The sequence below is a fragment of the Hemibagrus wyckioides genome, linkage group LG18 (genome assembly GCF_019097595.1).
Source record: "Hemibagrus wyckioides isolate EC202008001 linkage group LG18, SWU_Hwy_1.0, whole genome shotgun sequence".
Classification (NCBI taxonomy): domain Eukaryota; kingdom Metazoa; phylum Chordata; class Actinopteri; order Siluriformes; family Bagridae; genus Hemibagrus; species Hemibagrus wyckioides.
In genome coordinates, this window is record NC_080727.1 from 12392501 (window position 1) to 12412879 (window position 20379).

Genomic DNA, 20379 nt, shown 5'->3' on the forward strand with positions numbered 1-20379 from the left:
CTCCAGTCTCCAGTCCAGAAAGTCTAGTCTACTGCGAGCTGCTGGAGGGGATTTAAAACTCGGGCGTTGTTTACTGTCAGTCTTTAGTCGAAAGATGGATGAGGGTGACGGAGGCCACGGCAGTGTTTCTGTGGAAGGACGCGTCAGGGCTTTTTACTGCCTGTGTGATGAACGATTAAGGCAGTGACGGCCGTGACACCAAACTCTGACGTAGGACATGATGCGGAGAGCGACGATGCTCTTGCAGTGCTGTGTGTGTGTGTGTGTTACCTGCTCATCAGTTTTCAGGCCCAGTAGGAGGAAGAAAATTGTTAAACACACATTTTTTACACAAACCAGAAATACATGAAATTGCTTGATTGGGTTTGTTCAAAATTTGCTGCATTTTCAGGTTAATGTAATGTATGCTAAAAAAACCTGAGGGGTGCGAGTGAGTGGGTGGGGCTGTATTCAGTTTTACTTGCTGCAGTCAGGATCAAATCTCATTCCTGGTATAGTTAAAAATGCGCTTCACTGATTTACAGTGTCTAAATACTGTGCAGGCGTAACATTATGAACAGTGAGAGGTGAAGTGAATAACACTGATGATCTCCTCATCATGGCACCTGTTAGTGGGTGGGATATATTAGGCAGCAAGTGAACATTTTGTCCTCAAAGTTGCTGTTAGAAGCAGGAAAAATGGACAAGCGTAAGGATTTGAGCGATTTTGACAAAGGGCCAAATTGTGATGGCTAGACGACTGGATCAGAGCATCTCCAAAACTGCAGCTCTTGTGTGGTGTTCCCGGTCTGCAGTGGTCAGTATCTATCAAAAGTGGTCTAAGAAACAAACAGGAAGGTCATGGGCGGCCAAGGCTCATTGATGTACGTGGGGAGCGAAGGCTGGCCCGTGTGATCCGATCCAACAGACGAGCTACTGTTGCTCAAATTGCTGAAGAAGTTAATGCTGGTTCTGATAGAAAGGTGTCAGAATACACAGTTCATGACAGGTCAGGGCTGTTCTGGCACCAAAAGGGGGACCGACGCAATATTAGGCATGTGGTCATAATGTTATGCCTGAGTGGTGTATAACTAGCGGTGTATAGTCCTGTTATAGGACAATAATGAGAGTTGTGTAATAGAGCCATATATGAAGTGGATTGTTTTTGTAAAACTGAACACACCCTGAAGTATTTTGTGTTTTGTTTATATGTTGTGTATGTTCTGCTCTTCACATAGCACTTGAGTAGCTCAGGGCCTCACAGTGGCAACATCTACTGAGTGCCCTGCATTTGTATTCCTGCTGCTCCTCTCTGTCTCTGTGTGTGGGTGGGGTTCGAGGGCGGAGGTTAGCGTGATGCTTCTGATTCTCCACCTAACCCTACGGCTGATGGATAGCCAGGCTGCCGGAGGCACGTCTGCGAATTTTAATCATCCCATCTCTGTCATCCCGCACATTCCTTTAGACATCTCATCATCCCAGCCCCTTCAGAGCGGTTGTGTATGCAGATGTGGTCCCACCAGGCCCTGTTTCCCCCCACGAGCACGTCCGTCTGACCGATAGGGCCGGTGTGATGCAGCACGTCTTCCGCTTTTCCCTGGCACCGCTCGTATTTCTTCTTTCTTTAAAGCCATGCGTCCTGCTTCAGTAAGGTGTCATATTTCACAGCGCCACCGAGCTGACGTTTCTGATTTTTTGATGAGTAATGGATGACCTATGAGTCACCAAAGTGCCGGCAGCATCGTGAGAATTCAGAGAGCTAGTTTTTGCTGTTTTCAATAAAAAAATGCAACATTGAAATGAAGTGCTTTTGATAGAGAGTCTTGCTGGTGGAGAGAGGAGTGTTTGACGTATGCAGTGTTGAGGTGATTTGAATGGAAGCTTGTTGCAGTCTCCTCTTGGGGGACGGTTTGTTTAGGCAGGAGAGGATAGGGCACTCGGGTGCAGACTAAAACCACGGGTCTGTGATATTGAAGGAAGTGGGGGAAAAAAAACGAGGCAAAAGGACCATGCTGTAGAACCACTAATAATCTAATCTTTTATTGATCACTAGCTTTGTGTTTTCCGTGCTTGGGAGATTTCTTTATTTCTGTGAGCACTCGCTATAACTCTCTATCTCTCTTTCTGACCAACGTCTACATTTTCAGCCCTGCCTGGCCCTCAGACGTGGTTTTGACTTTCTTTTTTTTTTTTTTGGTGCCTCTAATTATGTGCAGTGTGAAAGGGAAGCAAAGAGCAAACTGACCAACACGATGAATTGTGCTCTGATTCAGATGAACAGATTAATAGCTGTGAAAGTGGCCTTATGGCAAGCTCACAGCACACTATATGCTTTTGAGAACCGCTGAACCGCTAAGCCTTTCACGCCAAACAACTCGAAGCGTTTGCAGTCAGCTCGGTGTTGTAGGGGTGTGCAAACGACACAGTATCTCACAGCCGAGGTGCACGCATTACATGACTGTTCACATGGAGAGCTCCCTGCTGAGCCTTAAATCATGAAAAGAAATGCAAGAGCTGTCATGTGCCTTTTTTATTGGAAACAACATAAAAAGGAATAAAAGAAAGCGTGGCAGAATATTTGATGAAATAAGGGTAGTCTGTTCTGCTAAGAGAACTGGAAATGTAGTGCAAAAGAAGCTCTTTATACTATGTGCTGACGCAGGTATTTAAAATAAAATAAATGAAATGTTCTCATCCTGAGAAATGGTGTAAGACATACTAATAACTTTTCATAGAAGCAGTATTATTGTGTTCACATGTTTTGGAGGATCCACTGGATTCAGGGATCTGCACATGACAGCAGGTGAATTTGATTTCCTTTCATTGGCTGTTGTAGTTTTATCACTGACATAATGAGACACCATTATACAGAGACTCAGAAAATCTTGTTCCTGAACACTGCACACTACTAGGGATGCCACAATACTCAATATAATATTGAAGCATTCGGTACGAACTCCACAGGTCAATACGCGTATGCGAATCACGGTTTTTCGTTGAAATAATTTCCATGTGTTTTTATTACTCTCTGCACTGGTTGTTCGTGTTTGCCTGTACATGTTGCATGGGATATTTTGGATTTGTTGTTGACTATGATGCCTATTAAACAAAACGGTAAACCAAAAAATGACTGTGTGCAAGCACTGTTACACACGAGTTACTTACTGAAATAGAAATACTTCCAACATGACCACACATCTGCAGCTCCATCACCCCGCGATATCATTGTCTGGAAGCAGGATGGCAGAGCAGGTAACACAGGCATCCAAAAAGTAACAGTCCCTAGCTGATTCCTTCCAGCATTCAGACCCAACTGGTTCTGAGAGACATAAAAAAATACAAATGCAGTAGGGGTGTTCATTGCTAAAGATTTGCATGTGATGCAAAATTGCATTTGGTGATGTGGGCTTTTGACACCTTATAAAAGTGCTCCACACACTACCGTCACATACTTTTTTGGTTTTTTTGCGCACTGAGGTCATTCTCGACCTCTACGAAAAGACGCACAACAAAATCGAAAATGAATTGGCTAAAGCACCAGGCCTTGCTAGTTGGAGCTTGTGGGCAACAGAGAGTTATCTCACGGTGACTGTTCATTACATGTCGGATTGGGGAATAAAGAACGCCGTACTCCAAACACGTCCCCTGTATGAAAGTCATACAAGTGCTAATTTGGCAGAAGAGTTGACCAATGCAGTGAATACATGGAAGTTGAGGAGGCCAAACATGTTACTCCCAGTAACTACAGATAATGCTGCAAATATGAGTGAGCTGCCACTGTTCATCTTTATATATCTTTGTTTTTTTTATATCTCACTATTTTCAGTACACTATGAATGTGTACAAGTTGATTTTTAGATTTGGAAGTAAACTAAAGAGAATTGCAACTAAAACCAGTTTTTTTTCTTCTTAACATCTTAGAGTTCCTGTCACCTAAGCGAAGAATAATGAAAAAAACACTTTAATTTGCCAAGCCATCAGAACCGAACCGAACCGAGGTTAAAAACCGAGGTCCTTATTGAACCGTGGGTTAACTGTATTGTTGCATCCCTACTCACTACACAAGCGCTTTAGGCTGTATGGAGATTATTAAGCCCTGGTCTTGTCTAAGATCCCCTTAGGAGTGTGGGGAAACAGAGCTCTGTAATTAGACCTCCAGCTTCTCACAGTTTAGAAGCCTGTACAGTCCACTGCGAAAAATTACTGAGATCTACAATGTGCACAAGGCATTTAATCAGTCGCCGATTGTGTTACTGCCGTGTGGGTTATGTGAAAATGTGTTGATTTGAGATCTGAATTAGCTTGACCTGTTGTCAAATTAATACACACGTGACCTTTACACCGCTGTCCCTGTTTTAGACACCACTCCCAGTCAACGCCGCTCCTGTGCACAACAGCACCACTCTTTACTCTGAATAATCAGATATTTTTTCCCCCCATCTTCCCTGAAATCATTTATCAAGCTGGATACAAGTTTATTTATTCGTAAATTGTTTCCTGGAGCATTTACACAAGTGTTTCTGTACAATGAATATTTCGTCTTTTCAGAGTAATGACTCCGTAAACATGGGTGAATAAAAAGTAGGGGTGCTCAGATGGGGGCTAAAAATAATGGCACCCCAAAAGAGGCTCAACACCGATGATGTTTCCAGTTTGATTTAAATATTTATATATGCTAATTATTTGAAATTAGAAACAATGTTAACGAGAATTTCTCTCGAGGCGAGTGTGTGATTGTGAAGTAAACATTTAAACACCACAAATATCTTGGCTGATACAGTACATTTGGGGTGAAAGGGAACATTGTGTACAGTTGAAATTTCCTTTAACTAGCAGTGATGGCAAGGTGGCAGGAGGTGTGTGTGTGTGTGTGTGTGTGTGTGTGAGCGAGTGTGTTTTTTGAGAGGCGGAGAGAGAGAGAGCGTACATGCAGTTGGAGACTCTGGACGCTGCTTGTGTTGAGCTGTTCACTTGGCAGCGGGAGATTAAAAAGCAGAGTGCCGTGAATCAGCTCGCTTTGTCTTCTTCTCTGTCTCTCCCTCGTGCTCTCGTCCCCGATTTCACGTATCCCGGCGCTCCAGTATCATGGGCTTTTCTGCTGGCCCTCAGCGTAGCGTGTGGTGTGTCGCTTTGTCCGTTGCCCGCGTGCCGTGCGATGTGTGTGTGCGTGTGTGTGAGCGTGATGTCGAGGAGCGCGCTGGGCTCGAGCCTGTGCCTGCCTGAGTTACGCTACTGTCTGTGTTTCCCCTGCACAGTGCTGCTCCAGCACGGGGCCGACGCCAACATCCGCAACACCGACGGCAAATCAGCGCTGGACCTGGCCGAGCCATCTGCCAAAGCCGTGCTCACCGGTGAGTCGACACAGCAAACTGCTGTCTTTCTTCATCTGTCCGTCTCTCTTTGTCTTCTGGCTGAGTTTCTCTCAGTCTGTCACTGATTGCTACTCACTGGCTTTCAGATATTTTGTGGATGAATGCTGTCAGTGTGCGTGTGCATTTGTGCGTGTAGCTTTCCAATTCTCTCTCTCGCTCGCTCTCTCGCTCGCTCTCTCTCTCACTCGCTCGCTCTCTCTCTCACTCTCTCTCTCATTGATTGTAATAATGCTCATTGATGTTTTTCTGGATGCATGCAGCAGGAGTCTGATCTCTCTTTCTCTCACTGCTCACTGATTGCAGCGATGCTTAGTATTGTTTTTGTTGATGTACACAGCAGGAGTCTCTCTCTCTCTCTCTCTCTCTCTCTCTCTCACCAATGCCACCCCCCCCCCTTCCCCTTTTGCATTTTCCCTCCCTCATCCACGTTCTCCCCACGTTTACTCTGAGTTGCATCACATCTCGGCTGTTAGCGTTGGACAGAAACAGAGCAGTTGTGTGTAGCTGTGTGTACTTCATTGTCAAGATTAGTCGATGTCTTGCATCAACAAGTAGCCTCATCATATGGCAGGCAGTATCGGGCATCACACGCCGAACACTGAAAACTGAGCACTCGTTTCTCCGTTTGAAAAAGGGACAGGTTTTTAAGGATGCATGGCATTTGCCGGAACGTTTAACGATGCCCGCTTTCTATATTTAAGGAACACAAACACACAATTCTTCCTTTTCATTTATTTGCCATTTTCTCATTTGTTCTGTCATAATTTATTACTGATGATAATGATTTCTATCTATCTATCTATCTATCTATCTATCTATCTATCTATCTATCTATCTATCTATCTATCTATCTATCTATCTATCTAATTCATACACAGTGTGCACACACATACTTACAACTATGCAAGATTTCAAGTCTTGATGTATCTACATGGAAATTTCATCCTTAGTTTTTCATTTTTTTTTATAATGAGTCAGTTGCTGATATAATGACTCCTGTAAAGTCACATGTTCTCTCACCTCATAGTGAAGTACAACCAGCATTTGAAGGTGTTTACTGCTCAAGTTCACTTAAGCTATAAACCGATCTGGCATAACATTATGAGCAGTGCCAGGTGAAGTGACACTGATGATCTCATCATGGCACCTGTTAGTGGGTGGGATATATTAGGCAGCAAGTGAATATTTTGTCCTCACAGTTGATGTGTTAGAAGCAGGAAAAATGGGCAAGTGTTTGACGAGGGCCAAATTGTGATGGCTAGACAACTAGATCAGAGCATCTCCGAAACTGCAGCTCTTGTGGGGTGTTCCTGGTCTGCAGTGGTCAGTATCTATCAAAAGTGGTCCAAGGAAGGAACAGTGGTGAACCAGCGACAGGGTCATGGGCGACTAAGACTCACTGATGCACGTGGGGAGCGAAGGCTGGCCCGTGTGATCCGATCCAACAGACGAGCTACTGTTGCTCAAATTGCTGAAGAAGTTCATGCTGGTTCTGATAGAAAGGTGTCAGAAAAACAGTGCATGACAGATCAGGGTTGTTTTGGCAGCAAAAGGGGGACCAACACAATATTATATAGGTGGTCATAATATTATGCCTGATCAGTGTATGTTTTGTGGAACTTCTATGCATTCAGTGAAGCACGGGGCATGAAAATAAATCAAGTCGTCATCATCACTTACCCGTGATTGACCTCACCCTCTTGACACTGAAACATTCTTCCTAAAGGCATGGAGACATCAGATTGTTGCTGATTATTTGAATTTGTGCCAAAGAAGTTCAACACGAAGCTAATTAGAAAGCGAATTAACATCCCTGTGGTCTAAACCGAAATGATAACTCGGAGCTAATGAACATTACAAAGTGATTTAGCAAAGATTTACCTGAGATGAGCTTGCTGTAGAATGGATTAGCGTGCCTAAACCTTTCATAAACTCATCTGTGTTGCAATAACAAGCTTGTAAATGCGCTTTCATGAAAATCTCCATGTATTCCAGCTGGTTTCACAACAGTTCTCTTTCCTGTTGCCTGCTGTGCAATTCAGCCAGACAAACTTCAGAAATGAAGTGAAATGGATATTAGACGCTTCCCCTACCCCCCGCCCCCCACCCCGAGAAGGCGTGAGAGCGATAGCGCTGCATGGTAAGATTTAATAAGACGCCACACTTGTCAGAGCTGAGGAAAATTTAAAAGCTGCCAGTGAGCGTGACCTCCTGAAGAGACGTGAAGCTGCTGCTGCTTACCGCAGAGCGTTCACCTGACATTTTGCAAGTGTGTGTCTGGAATGTTGTTCAAACACTTCCTCTGTGCCAAAGAGACAAAATATTGCCAAAAAATCAGATCTTGAAGAATAACGTGAAAGCTCTGGGTCTAGAGGAGCGACTCAGTAATCTCTTTTCTTTTTAAATACATGCTGCGTTTTTGTTTTTCTGGGCTGTATTTTGAGATGAGCACACGTGCTGAGGATTTATATGTAAATACCTAAAACTCTGTTATAACTCCCACCAGAACACACTGTTGCATCAGTTCTGACCTCTCTGCGTTTGAGCTAAAAAGTAGTGGAAACCTTCTGAACGCCTCAGTGTTAGCAAACTGTGATGAGTGAGGTATATATTCCTCCACAAAACCGGGATCTGTAAAGTCTTTCAAGTGTTTAATCAAAGTATTTTTCATTTTTTTCCCAACATAAAAAATAAAGTGGGAAAGATATCCTGCCTGCTGTGTATAAATGTCAGTTGTGACGTTTAACAACACAAGTATATAGTCATGTCCCCGGAAATAAAGTCCTCAGTTGTGGCAAATTCCCCAACTTGTGTACATGATGTACTGATTCACAAGCTAGGCAGCTGATTGAGACTGATACAGCTGATACACTATATTCCCAAAAGTTTTGGGACACCCCTCCAAATCATTGCATTCAGGGGTTTGGCTTGGCCCCTTAGTTCCAGTGAAAGGAACTCTTAATGCTTCAGCATACCAAGACATTTTGGACAATGACTGCACACCAGTGCACAAAGCAAGGTCCATAAAGACATGGATGAGTGACTTTGGTGTAGAGGAAAATGACTGGCCTGACCTCAACCTGATAGAACACCTTTGGGATGAATTAGAGCGGAGAATATGGGCCCAGCCAAAACTGGGATATGTCTTCACATGAACATGAATGTAATATGGAGTTGTTCCGCCCTTTGCAGCAATAACAACTTCAACTCTTCTGGGAAGGCTTTCCCCGAGGTTTAGGAGAGTGTTTGTGGGAATTTTTAACCATTCCTCTAGAAGGAATGGAATTTGTGAGGTCAGGCACTGATGTTGGACAAGAAGGTCTGGCTCGCAGTCTCCACTCTAATTCATCCCAAAGGTGTTCTACCTTTATTGGATATCACTTGCTGGACATGCGTCATTTGAAAGTCTACAAAAAAATCTCTCCACAATTAAATACATAACTGGAGACATGGTGAACGTAAGCTGCTCGGTCAGCGTATCCTCAAACCTCTGACACAAGTAATGTGCATCATATTACCAAAACACTGGCATTGTTTTTGAAGTAGATTTGAACAAACGCATATTTGCTAGAGTTGCTAATGAAAAAACCTCCAGATGTTTCTGCTCAGGGAAGATCTGGCAACCTCAGAGACAACACCTTTTAATGATCTGATTTGAAACCCGATTTAAACACCAGCGTAAACCAACTGTGAGTAAGAAAAACGTCCCCTGTAAATGTGCTTGTAGTTAAGTAGTGTATTTCTGTACATGGCCCTGCGTCTGTACACTGTAAATAATGCTGTTCTTCCAGCTGTTCAGTGTTTAGTGCGTGCTGTGCGGCTTTAGTCTCTGTGATTACGGTTAAACACACAGCACCATTTCATACCACTCTATCTGTAAAAACTCATTATTTATGTAAATGTATCACCTGATTACTCGCACTCCTGCTGTTTTTGTCAGATTTCCTACTTTGACATCTATAACCTGTGGATGAAGCTGGAATATTATTATAAGGTAACTAATTACGGTGATATTTTACAATAAAAATGCATGTGAGTTACAGAGGATAACAAGACCTGTTTGAGAAGCAGGAAGAAGTGTCCATAACGGCACACACTGCCAAACTCCTGCACCAAATCAATAGACACCCACGTGTTCAAACGGTTTATTACTCGACCCAGAGCCATGAGCGATTAATAAAAAAAAAAGACAAGAAAAAACAGACTGTTGCAAACTCCGTTTCTCAATCTGGTGTCTTTTTCACATTTTCACCTTTCCTGCTTCCCTTAATAACCTTTATAAATAGCACAGAAACATAAATAGAACATCTGAAAGGTGTTTAGAAAAAAAAATCAATGTTTAAAGTCTTGAAAATCCCTGGATCTGGATCTATCTGTCTGTCTGTCTCTCTCTCTCTCTCCCTTTCTGTCTGTCTATCTCTTTCTCTCTCTCTCTCTCTCTCTCTATCTCTCTCTCTCTCTATCTGTCTCTCTCTATCTGTCACTCTTTTTCTCTGTCTATCTCTGTCTTACTCTCTCTCTCTCTCTCTCTCTATCTGTCACTCTCTCTCTTACAATAACCTCATTGCATAATTAAATATAAAATATTTTCCACTCTTTCATGCAAACATTATATAAAGGCATTTCCCGTGCACAACTCTCTTCTGGTCACTCCACAGCTTTTTAGTTGGATCAGATCTGGACGAGGTCATTCAAAAACCTTTTGGTAAAGTCATTACTTTGTTCATTTGGATGTGAGCTTCGGGTTGGTGTCGTGCTGAAAGACGAAAATACTTTTCGTCTTCAGCTTACTGAAGGTTTTGCACTAAATATGGTCTTTTATTTGTAGCTCCTCACGATCCCCTCCACCCTGATTAAAGCCCCAGGTATGAGTGAAGAAAGCAGCACTAAAGCGTGATGCTGCCACCAGCATGCTGCACTGTGGGTGCTGATCTATTTGGTGATATCTTCTGGAATTGGTTTCATCAGACCCTATACATTTGACCACATGGTTTGGGGTGATTTATTAGAGCTTGGATGTGTTTGTGTGAGGAACGTCTAGCCGTCCTGCACTATAGGCAGACATGAAGAATATGAGAGATCGTTGCCACATACAGAGAGTAATCAATACTTGTCAGATATTTCCGCAGCTCCTTTAATGTAGCTGTAGGTTGCTTGACAGCCTCGTCTTAGTGATGTCACCGTGCGCTCCATTTTATTTTTCTATTTGTTGATGACAGCCTTTGCAGTCTTCCATGGAACAGACAAGTTCTTTTATACCCCTTTCTTGGTGTCTTTCAACGAGTTATCTCCATGCATGCTTTGTAAGACCACGGCTTCAGCAGTTGGATGAAACCCAGATATAAAGAGATACAGTTGAGCTTTATTTGGGTTTAATTCCGATTTGAATAGTTATATTGTAAATACATTAGAAGATTTATTTTGGCTTGCTTGAATAAAAATGGAATAAAAATGCATGAAATTGTTCTGTAATCTTGCCCAATTGTCAGCACTTGACATTTGTTTTTTTTTCCCCCTCTAATTCTTTGTTGAAAATGATAGAGGCATAATTTGTACCAAATTGCAGTGTAGAAGCGCACATAAATAATAAAGATGACTACGTCTGTCTCCTATCAAACAGAAGGTGCTTGAGGGTCGAGGCAGTGCATCACTCACCATGATGGAAAAATCAACTCGGAGCTCCACATGAGTAGTAAATGCATTTAGGGCTGCCTTCATTCAATAAAATAGTCTGCCATGAACTCGGATAACAAATAGCTCTTGAGAGACTCGCTTTCACATTTTGGTGATAATGGCAGAAGAGATGCACTTGCCATATTGTTTGTGTGTGTGTGTGTAAATAACACAAGCCATCCCTTGCCAGCTATTTGAGTACTTCTCATAATTGTTATAGATCCACTTTTCTTATTCCCTGCAGTTTTTGAAGGCACTACAGTGCTCGGTTACTCGCTCTTGCAGCACTGAAGAAAGATGACTGTAATAGGCTCCAGCTGCCATTCATCCTCATCATCATCATCATCATCATCATCATCACCTCACTCTTTACTCTGTCACACTTGTTAACTACCGCTGCCTGAAACTCCACTGATCGTCTCAGAGACTTATCTCAAAACTGACCACTATACATGCTTGACGGTTTATTTATTCATTCATTTTGATAATAGTGTTTAATTTCGTCTTATCCAAAGCAAAAGCTGATTTAGGACCTCACTATATTCGACTGTCTTGGATGTAACAACCTCTTACAGATTGCATTTCCAGCTTCAGTGCTTCTTAAAGATAAGCTCCAGATCCACCGCGATTTCGCTCGTCTCGCTCGAGCGCACTAAAGACAAATGAACGTTGAAAATCATTAGATAGATAAACTTGAAGCACTTTACTAGGAGTGTTCATCAAGAACGAGATCCTATGGACCCCGAACATAAACACCACAGGAGAAGTTCATATGCAGTCTTTTGAGATGGGAAGCTTGGGGGATGAAGGAAGGCCCCACAGAGTAAAATGGGAGCTTATTGGATTTAAATAATGACTGGTTCTTACTTCCTGTGTCATTTATGCAGCCTACGTTAAACATAAGCTTAGTTTTAAAAAATATTTCTACAGAAGGATTGTCCTTCGTAGAAATTATATCCTGAATTTATATTTTTCTGTAAAGCTGCTTGGTGATCAAATCCACTGATCAGAGCAATATGCAAATCGAATTGAATTGTGCATTATGATTCTTTCCTCCTTGCGATTTATCATTAGTTGCGATAAATGATGAATATGGCCAGCTGTTCAGGTCAGGGACTGCTTGCCGACTCTCTGGAGATATCTGGCTGTCCTCTGCTTGAGTGTAGGCATCCTGACGCTGCATACTACTTAGAGATTGTGTTGTTTCAGTTGAAAGATGCGTTCAGATGCTATGAAGTGGAGGTAGATTTTGCCAGGGGAGTGGGTGGGGCTTCCAGGTGATGTTAGTTAATATCATTTTAGATTTATGTATCATTTTGCTCATCTGCCATTTTATTTGGGAGAAAAAGACACTTCTTTTTGGCATATATTTGAGTGATCGCTCACAAACCCGTAGCTGCTTTCTCTGAGCTTGTGAAGGTTTGCGGGTCTGGTAATATAACAGAATGAGAGAGAATGACAGTTATGAACTTATGTCTGATGCAGCGCTTACTAATGTAAAGTGATTACCTACAGCCTCATAAATATATATTGCTTGGAGCAGTTGAAATTGTCAGTAGACTGCATACTTAAATTGAGTGTCTATTTACATTCATGCTAGGCTAAATAACAGCTTCGGCCGGTGCAGCTGCTACCAATTAAAGCGGGCGTTCCCGTACACAGCGTGTCTGGCTCATTAAGCAGCCCGTTTCTTTCTTACAAATAAATAACCTGCTCCCAAAGCACACAGTAATATGAATTCAGTTCTTCCGAGATATTTGGCAAGTTTACAGCACCCCGGATAAATAAAGTCCTGAACTCCTTCATGCACTTTCTCTTTTGGCTGAAGGTCTTGTTTAATTCCCACCACGCTCGCATTACCTGCCTGTTGCTTTTCCATTATGAGCCTCCGAGTGCACAGTGCACCGATCCTGGTGTGTGCTGTTTGCTTGGTTCGCGATTCGTGACCCAGCGAAAGCTTCTTGGGGAAAGCGGTCCCATTCGGAGCCGAGTGTGAATGCTTTAGTGAAAGGAAGACTGCTTTTTTTTTTTTTTTTTTTCTTTTTTTTTTTTTTTTTTGTTGAGTTATCGGAGCACACACAGGCACACGACGGCCTTCTCCTACCCGAACCGCCAGCTGCTTTAATTCAGCCTGATACTCAACCAGCTTTTTATTCACTCCCAATTCCAGCATGCTGCCCTGCAGTAAGTTAATACCTCATGTAAGTGTATAAGCATGATTTAATTCCATACACAAGGGGCAGTATACACGCCAAGCTTCCCATGCTACTGAGACACCGGATCTGTGCAGCCTGGTAGATGCTATAATCTAAACGGTACACGCTCGGGTACTGTGTCAGAAATGAACATCACTGAGCAGACAGATAAAGCTCTTCGTCATTTTAGTTCTCCTGAGCTCTGTGTGCCTCGTCATAAACTAAACAAAAAACAGAGAAGCTGTTGTCTCAAATTGCACGCTATTTTGTTGTATTAATAGGTGTGAGTAGTGTGTGAGACGTGTAAAATGTTGGACACTCAACTCTTACAGCTTTGCTTACATAGAGGAAGAGAGGTGGGGCTACCACACGCGCCTGGATGTGAAACAAAATCATATTGCGTGCATTAATTATTGACTGGATTCTAAAATGTATACATAAGACAGCACAGACTGCCTAGTGTTTAATATGCAATTTGGGACACAACTAGAGTCTGCGATTAAACTTGGTGTAATCATTGGTCACAATGGATCTGCAGCTGATCCTGGGAACACTGGGCGAGTCCTCACACGTGGATTCACACACTTACTCACACCTCAGGGCATTTTATAGGCACCGGTTCGCCCACTGAACGTTTTTAGAAGGTAGGAGTAAACCCAGAGGAAACCCACACGGACATGAGGAGAATCTCAGTACTGACCGTAAGCTCAGGATGGTACCAGGAAGCCTGGAGGCCGTGCTGCCAGCTACATCAGCATGTCCTCTTCTGTTCATTAAGTAGAACAGGGAAGAGTGTTTTCCCTGCTGAAATGCCTTATTTGTTTCTATTTGTGGTATTTGGAGTAAAAACAGTCTCGTGCACGTCACATCAGTGCTGTTTTACCTCATTTAACAGTCGATTTAATGAGATTGTCTAATTGCTGCAGCCCTACTGGAACGTGTAACCAACACACACACACGTCTTTAAACGATGAACCACTCGAGTTGCCCTTTTAAAAGCGGTAAACTCATTGAAAATAAAAGAAGCATGCTATGTTAATGCTGTTTGTATGACCTGATGGCTTCGTATTGATGTATGTGCTCTAAGCAGACAGAAAGGCTTGTGATCATTTCAGCTACATGCCTTTTTCCCCACTAACAAGACCAGAGCATGGCTTTCACAAGTCCAGCACAGCTGTAGCCCTCGTGTATGAGAACACGCTCTACTCCCAGTACTGTTATTTGTCTTTCCTGTCCCAGCATACACACTCACAATAGGCTTTGTGCTTACAGGTTACATTTGATCTATAAATAACGGCACCCTGCTGTGGTTAGAGGCCTGGTGGTCTGCTGTGCTTCTCTGGATCAGGAGTGCAAACACAGTGAAATGGCTTCTTTTAAAAACCCCACATGTTGTCATTCAGAAAAATCTGGCAATTTAACTAGGTGCTGTGTTATGTTTCACTCAAACACTTCAGACAGAGGCTAAAGACTGTTGTAGTGTCTGTTTACACAACTCCTCACTCAGTCCAGCTCTCCTGCAACATCATTTCTTTCCTCTGAGGAAGTCACATGAAGGAAAAGGAATATGGTCGTGTACTTTGTACAAAGCATTTAACTGCCTATGACCACGAAATGATCCTGAAAAACACTACACTCCTGTATGCATGCTGTATATGTAGATCTTTGTGGTTTGGTAGAGTGTTTAGAAATACAATGCATTTAAATTTTTTATATTCAAATAAAAAAACAAAAAAAAATAACGGGAGCTGTCAGATTAACTCTCTAGCTATTTTGCCCAGCTAGCTGCCATTTTGCCGATAGTTAGGGCTCGTCAGTGCGATTTGAATAGACAGTACATTACATTGATGCAGATAGCCGAGCTCCTCAGACCAGATGATGGCCTGGAACCATAACCGTTCTGGTGATGCAGGAAAACCTGCAGAGGAACTTTTTTGACATTTCTGAAGCTTTATAGTGTTACTGTACTTTACAACGCATACTATGTAACATGATTTAGCATGTCACTTAATTCAGATTTAATTCGGCTCTTATTCAGCACACCTACATTTGCCTTCTGGTTTCATTAACCGTGATTCAGCAAAGAGCTGATTGATGCTGCACAAGGCTTGCATCCCTTCAGCATCACACACATGGCCTTCATGTAAAACCAGCAGAGATTTACTCTTTTCTCACCTTCTAGTAAAGCCTATGGAGATCGCTGCAGCTTCTTCTGCTGGTGTTTTGCTCAGAAGTGTGAGCTTCAGCACTGACAGAGACACATGACCCATGGACGACCCATCGATCTGAGCTGTTTATTCTCTCTGCTGCGCCAGGAACACTGATGCCTTTTATTCAGCTCAACCTGTACTCATCTGTTTAGCTATGAATAATGTATATTGCACTTAAAGGGCTTTAGCCACTATATATATAGTGTGTATGTGTGTGTATATAGATAGATAGACCTTTTATTGTTTTCTTGAAGCACCACATCCTTAAGGGTTTAATTCCTTAACCCTAAAACAGATTTGCCAGCGATTAATTCATTTATTTGTTTATTTTTTAATTAACGTATGATGCTTCATAATTTTTATCCATTTATAGCTACATGTAATGTCACGGTTTCCTCGCCAGCCTCTACTTTTTGCTCTCTTGAAGCTAATAAGGCAAAAAACCAAAAGAAAGCAGCTTGTCATGTTACTAAAATAATCTGCAACGTCCGGAAATCTTTTCCCACATCAGAAAACTCAGTTACAGTTTGAACAAGTGCTGACGCTTCCGGAGACTTCTGTTAAAGAAACATCTCCTTACAGAATGTTTCAACAATTACACCCTTTTTACAATCTGTTTATGTGGAACATCCACTTTACAAGTCTACTGTGAAAGAGCTGTTACTATAGCAACCATAATCTAGTTAGAATGAATGCTTTAATACAGACCTTTTATTTGCAGCTTCTGACCAATCAGAATTGAGAGTTTCACAGAACTGGGTAATATGGAACGCTGAATTGCTTTGTCTTTAGTGCTTTTCCTTCCAAATAATGAACGCATGCAGACCGTCTTCTACCGTCTTCTGGCCGTGTTAACGATGCTTTGTTCTTTGTTAATGACCGCTCACAGATGATTGACAGGCTGGGACTTGGTGCTTGCTTTGAATGCAGTGCAACACTTTTGTGGCAGAACCAAACCGTGCTCTAATATTTTTCACCCCAGTGTGTGTACATGATAAACTGGAATAAAAGCAAATGATTAGGTTCTTATAGTGGCTGAGTAACTGGTGCGTGAAAACAATTGTGATTTACTAATTAATAGTTAATTATTTCAGCTCTTATCGTGCAGCCGTAGAACGTAATTCCATGAAATAAAACCTAGGTGAAAGCGGTCCAGCTTAAACCATGAAGGAAGCGAACAGCGATAATGGAAAAGACCAAGCACAACAACAGAACAAAACCAGAAAAGAACAAGGAAATACTCTGATTAGAAGAGAAAGCACGTGTTCTCCTAAGGAAGCTAATTTATTTTTGCTGATGAAGCACTCAGTGGAGCATTTTAGAGCGAGAGCGTCCCGTCTTAAGCAGCGTTCATTTCAGTTAATTGCCCGGTTTAATGGTATTGAGAGGTCGCTTCGGAAGGAGCCGTGTGGATCAATCCTCTTCTCCTAGATGGAAACCTCTTTAATCAGCCTCTCAGTGGCACGGTGAGGATGTGAAGCGCTGTTTATAAACTATTCAATTATGACTTCAGTTCGAATGAAAAGGATTCCACAGAGCTGTTCGCTGCTGTCCTGATTAGGTGTGGGATTAGAGAGAATTTGCAGAATTGCTTGTGACTTAAAGAAACACTTCATTTGCTGCTCACTAAATTGCAGTAAAATCATGATCAATAGTTTTTTCTCAATGCAGTTCACATATAAATCAGTGCCCCACTGGTTTCTCCCTATTCACTGTGAGCAGAGAGCATAGAGATGTTCAAACTGACCACACACACCTTAATTATCAGCTTTAGGCTGTGCTCCAATTTGTAGTGAGACACCTGTCCAGACAGCCTTTTTCTAAATGACTTGATTAAAAAAAAAGCGTTTTTGTTGAAGCGTGTCTGAGAAATTGTCAGATCTGAACATTTAGGCTTTTGAGACAGGAAGTCTGAGATTAATAGTTAAGTTAGTTTTTGAGGTGTCCTGTCTCACCTTTACATTGAAGGAGTCAGCTGGCTGTGCTGTTGATCTTGTTGAGTGTTTGTTGGGATCACAGTGCCCCCCTGTGGGCCTGACCCAAACTAACACCACACATCTCTCAGAACAAATGTCCTGCTGATTGTTTATGCCTGTAGTTGTTCATGTTTAATAAATAAACACTGATAGAGGAAGACAGAAAGCTCTCTCTCACTCTCTCTCTCACTCACACACACACACACACACACACACACACTGGCGTGTAACGAATGCATGTAGCATTAAGGCGGGTGGATTTCCAGCATCATGCTGCTAGGTGGAACGGCTACACTAAATTGTATATTGTTCTGTAGTAAGATAAGGTGTATAGTTTGTGTAGTATTTATATATTGTTTCCTGTAAGCTGTATAGTCCTTTAAAGTGAGGTGTACAGGTTACACCCCTATACGGTGAGGTGTACAGGTTACACCCCTATACGGTGAGGTGTACAGGTTACACCCCTATACGGTGAGGTGTACAGGTTACACCCCTATACGGTGAGTTTAATGCAGGTATATGTATAGTCCTATATAGTGAGTCTAATAGGTTATATAGTTGTACAGGTCCTAAAGAGTAAAAGTGTACTGTGCAGGTATAAGACTGTGAATGTAGCACTGAAGAAACCTCACAAGAATTAGACCACACACTCCATAGGTCTGGTCTGAAATCAACTGAGCTAGTACTTTAGATTTGTGGCTTTACAGCATCAACAATTAATATGCAGAAATGTCAGAAAATTCTACACAGAATGTTTATTTCACCAGGCTGAAGAAGTGTATAAGATGTTATCCCAGTGAATCAGCTTTCTGGGCAGCCAAAACACAGTACACCTCAGATCTTTCAGATGCCCAGTGCACTTGCTGTTGAATTTTTGATTATTCCAGCTCTGCTCCTGAACACCACATTGTGCAGAAGAGCAGGAACCTTGTGGTGTAGTTGAGGGTGCGGGACACGTCCCGAGAGCTCTGGGAAGGCTGCCTGGATCCGGCCAGGTGCTGCTGCTGTGCTCATCGCCGTCGGCTCTGCAGAGAGAAAACGAGTGGATCGCTGCGAGGCACGGAGCAGCTCACGTCCCCCGGCTTATGTGCCGAGCTTTCTCAAAGCCAGCAACTTTTTAAATGGGTCCTCTGTGCCACAGGATCAAGATGCAGCCCTGTGAGAGCCATCCTCTGTAAACAGGCTAAAGACAGTGCAAGGAAACCGGGGACCTGCGAGGAGGGGAACTCCGATAGGAGGAGGGATCTGAATCAATGAACGGCTTTGCTGCCGTCTTCAGGCTTAGTGTCTCTTACAGACAGCCATCGGATTTACACTGGGGAGCTTATCCTTAGAAATGAGCGAGAAAGTGAAATATAGACAGACGGACAGAGAAGGCCAATGCGACGCACTTTCTTTTTATGAGCTAAAGATTTCCTGCACTTTCATTTGCTTGTATTAATCCGCTAAATCTTAGGGCCAGTATGAAGAGGATGAACCTCATTACGGCAGGAACATAATCCTTTTAGTGAGTCTGCGGTCAGATTTTATTACAGATCATATGCAGGTTTAGTGTAATGCTGTGACTGCAGGAAGAAGGAGCAGCCCATGTTCCAGCTGGAACACTCTTCAACAACCTAGAAAACCAGGAGCAATAAATGAAATAAAGAAAAGAAAAATGATGAAGGGATAAAGCACGTCACTGTCATGAGTATAAACCTTTACTCAAGGTGCATCCGTAATCGCAGTGTTCTACACCATTGTGTTGTGTGTGTATATAGTAGTGTTTTCAACAAGATGTAGTCCACTTCAAGCAGCTGGATGATGCTCTGTGGCACGTCAGACACTTCATGTACTCAATACTCACAGCTTTGCTTAAGTAGAGGAAGAGGGGCAGGGCTACCATCACTGACAGGGTGAGGAAAAATTTCAAGATGACCGCCTGTCCATTGGACAAATGCCCCTCCTGTAAGTTTGACATCATCAGCTTTGGTTAGACTTTTTAATCTTGACATTCAAGTCATCTTCCACTCTTCATTAAAAAATAACCAACTGCGATGATGCTGAGGAAAATATTGTAAATGTTAAATATTGATGATGATTGACCTTGGTGCATTAAGTCGCATTGCCTTTTTAAAATATGTTTATATGACAATGTGCTCTAATCTGTAGATTTCCTATAACACTAGTGTTATATTAGAGTAAAGTTTATATTCATGTGCACAATCAAATACTTTACTGTTTCTATAGCAACAACTCGATCACAATCACAAGTAATATGGAGTTGTTCCGCCCTTTGCAGCTTCAACTCTTCTGGGAAGGCTTTCCACAAGGTTTAGGAGTGTGTTTAATGGAATTTTGACCATTCCTCTAGAAGCGTGTTTGTGTGGTCAGGCACTGATGTTGGATGAGAAGGTCTGGCTCGCAGTCTCTACTCTAATTCATCCCAAAGGTGTTCTGTCCTAACCAAGGTCAGGACTCTGTCCAGGTCAGTCAAGTTCCTCCACACCAAACTCCCTCATCCATGTCTTTATAGACCTTGCTTTGTGCACTGGTGTGCAGTCATGTTGGAACAGGAAGGGGTCATCCCCAAAAGGTTCCCACAAAGTTGGGAACATGAAATTGTCTAAAATGTCTTGGTATGCTGAAGCATTAAGAATTCCTTTCACTGGAACTAAGGGGCCAAGCCCAACCCCTGAAAAACAACACCAGAATTCAATGATTTGGAGGGGTGTCCCAAAACTTTAGGCAATATAGTGTAGTTATGCGCATAAGTACACTGAAATTGTTAAATTTACTTAATTTAAATGTGTACCCCTGTTCCACGTAATTGAATCGGCTAACAATTACACAGTTAGTTTCTATTTTCAGCATCCTCCAGCACTGAGCACAAACCTGAGCCGAGAATCGAACCAGTGATGCTTGTGTTTTTTCTTCAAGCTGACCAGCCACATAATCCCCCCCCCCCCCCCGTGTATGCTCACACCCTGCATTC

At 42.5% G+C, this 20379-nt stretch overlaps 1 protein-coding gene across 4 annotated transcripts in view; it reads left to right on the top strand.

The window, feature by feature from the left end:
- Positions 1 to 20379, top strand: part of tnksa (tankyrase, TRF1-interacting ankyrin-related ADP-ribose polymerase a) — a 109407-nt gene that overhangs the window by 13399 nt on the left and 75629 nt on the right. For 2 of the 4 annotated variants that reach the window (XM_058415028.1, XM_058415029.1), the window contains exon 3: positions 5235 to 5330. The exons of the other annotated variants lie outside the window; for them this stretch is intronic. In XM_058415028.1, coding sequence (XP_058271011.1) covers positions 5235 to 5330 — 96 coding nt within the window. The remainder of the gene's footprint in view (positions 1 to 5234; positions 5331 to 20379) is intronic. 4 annotated transcript variants of the gene reach the window in all.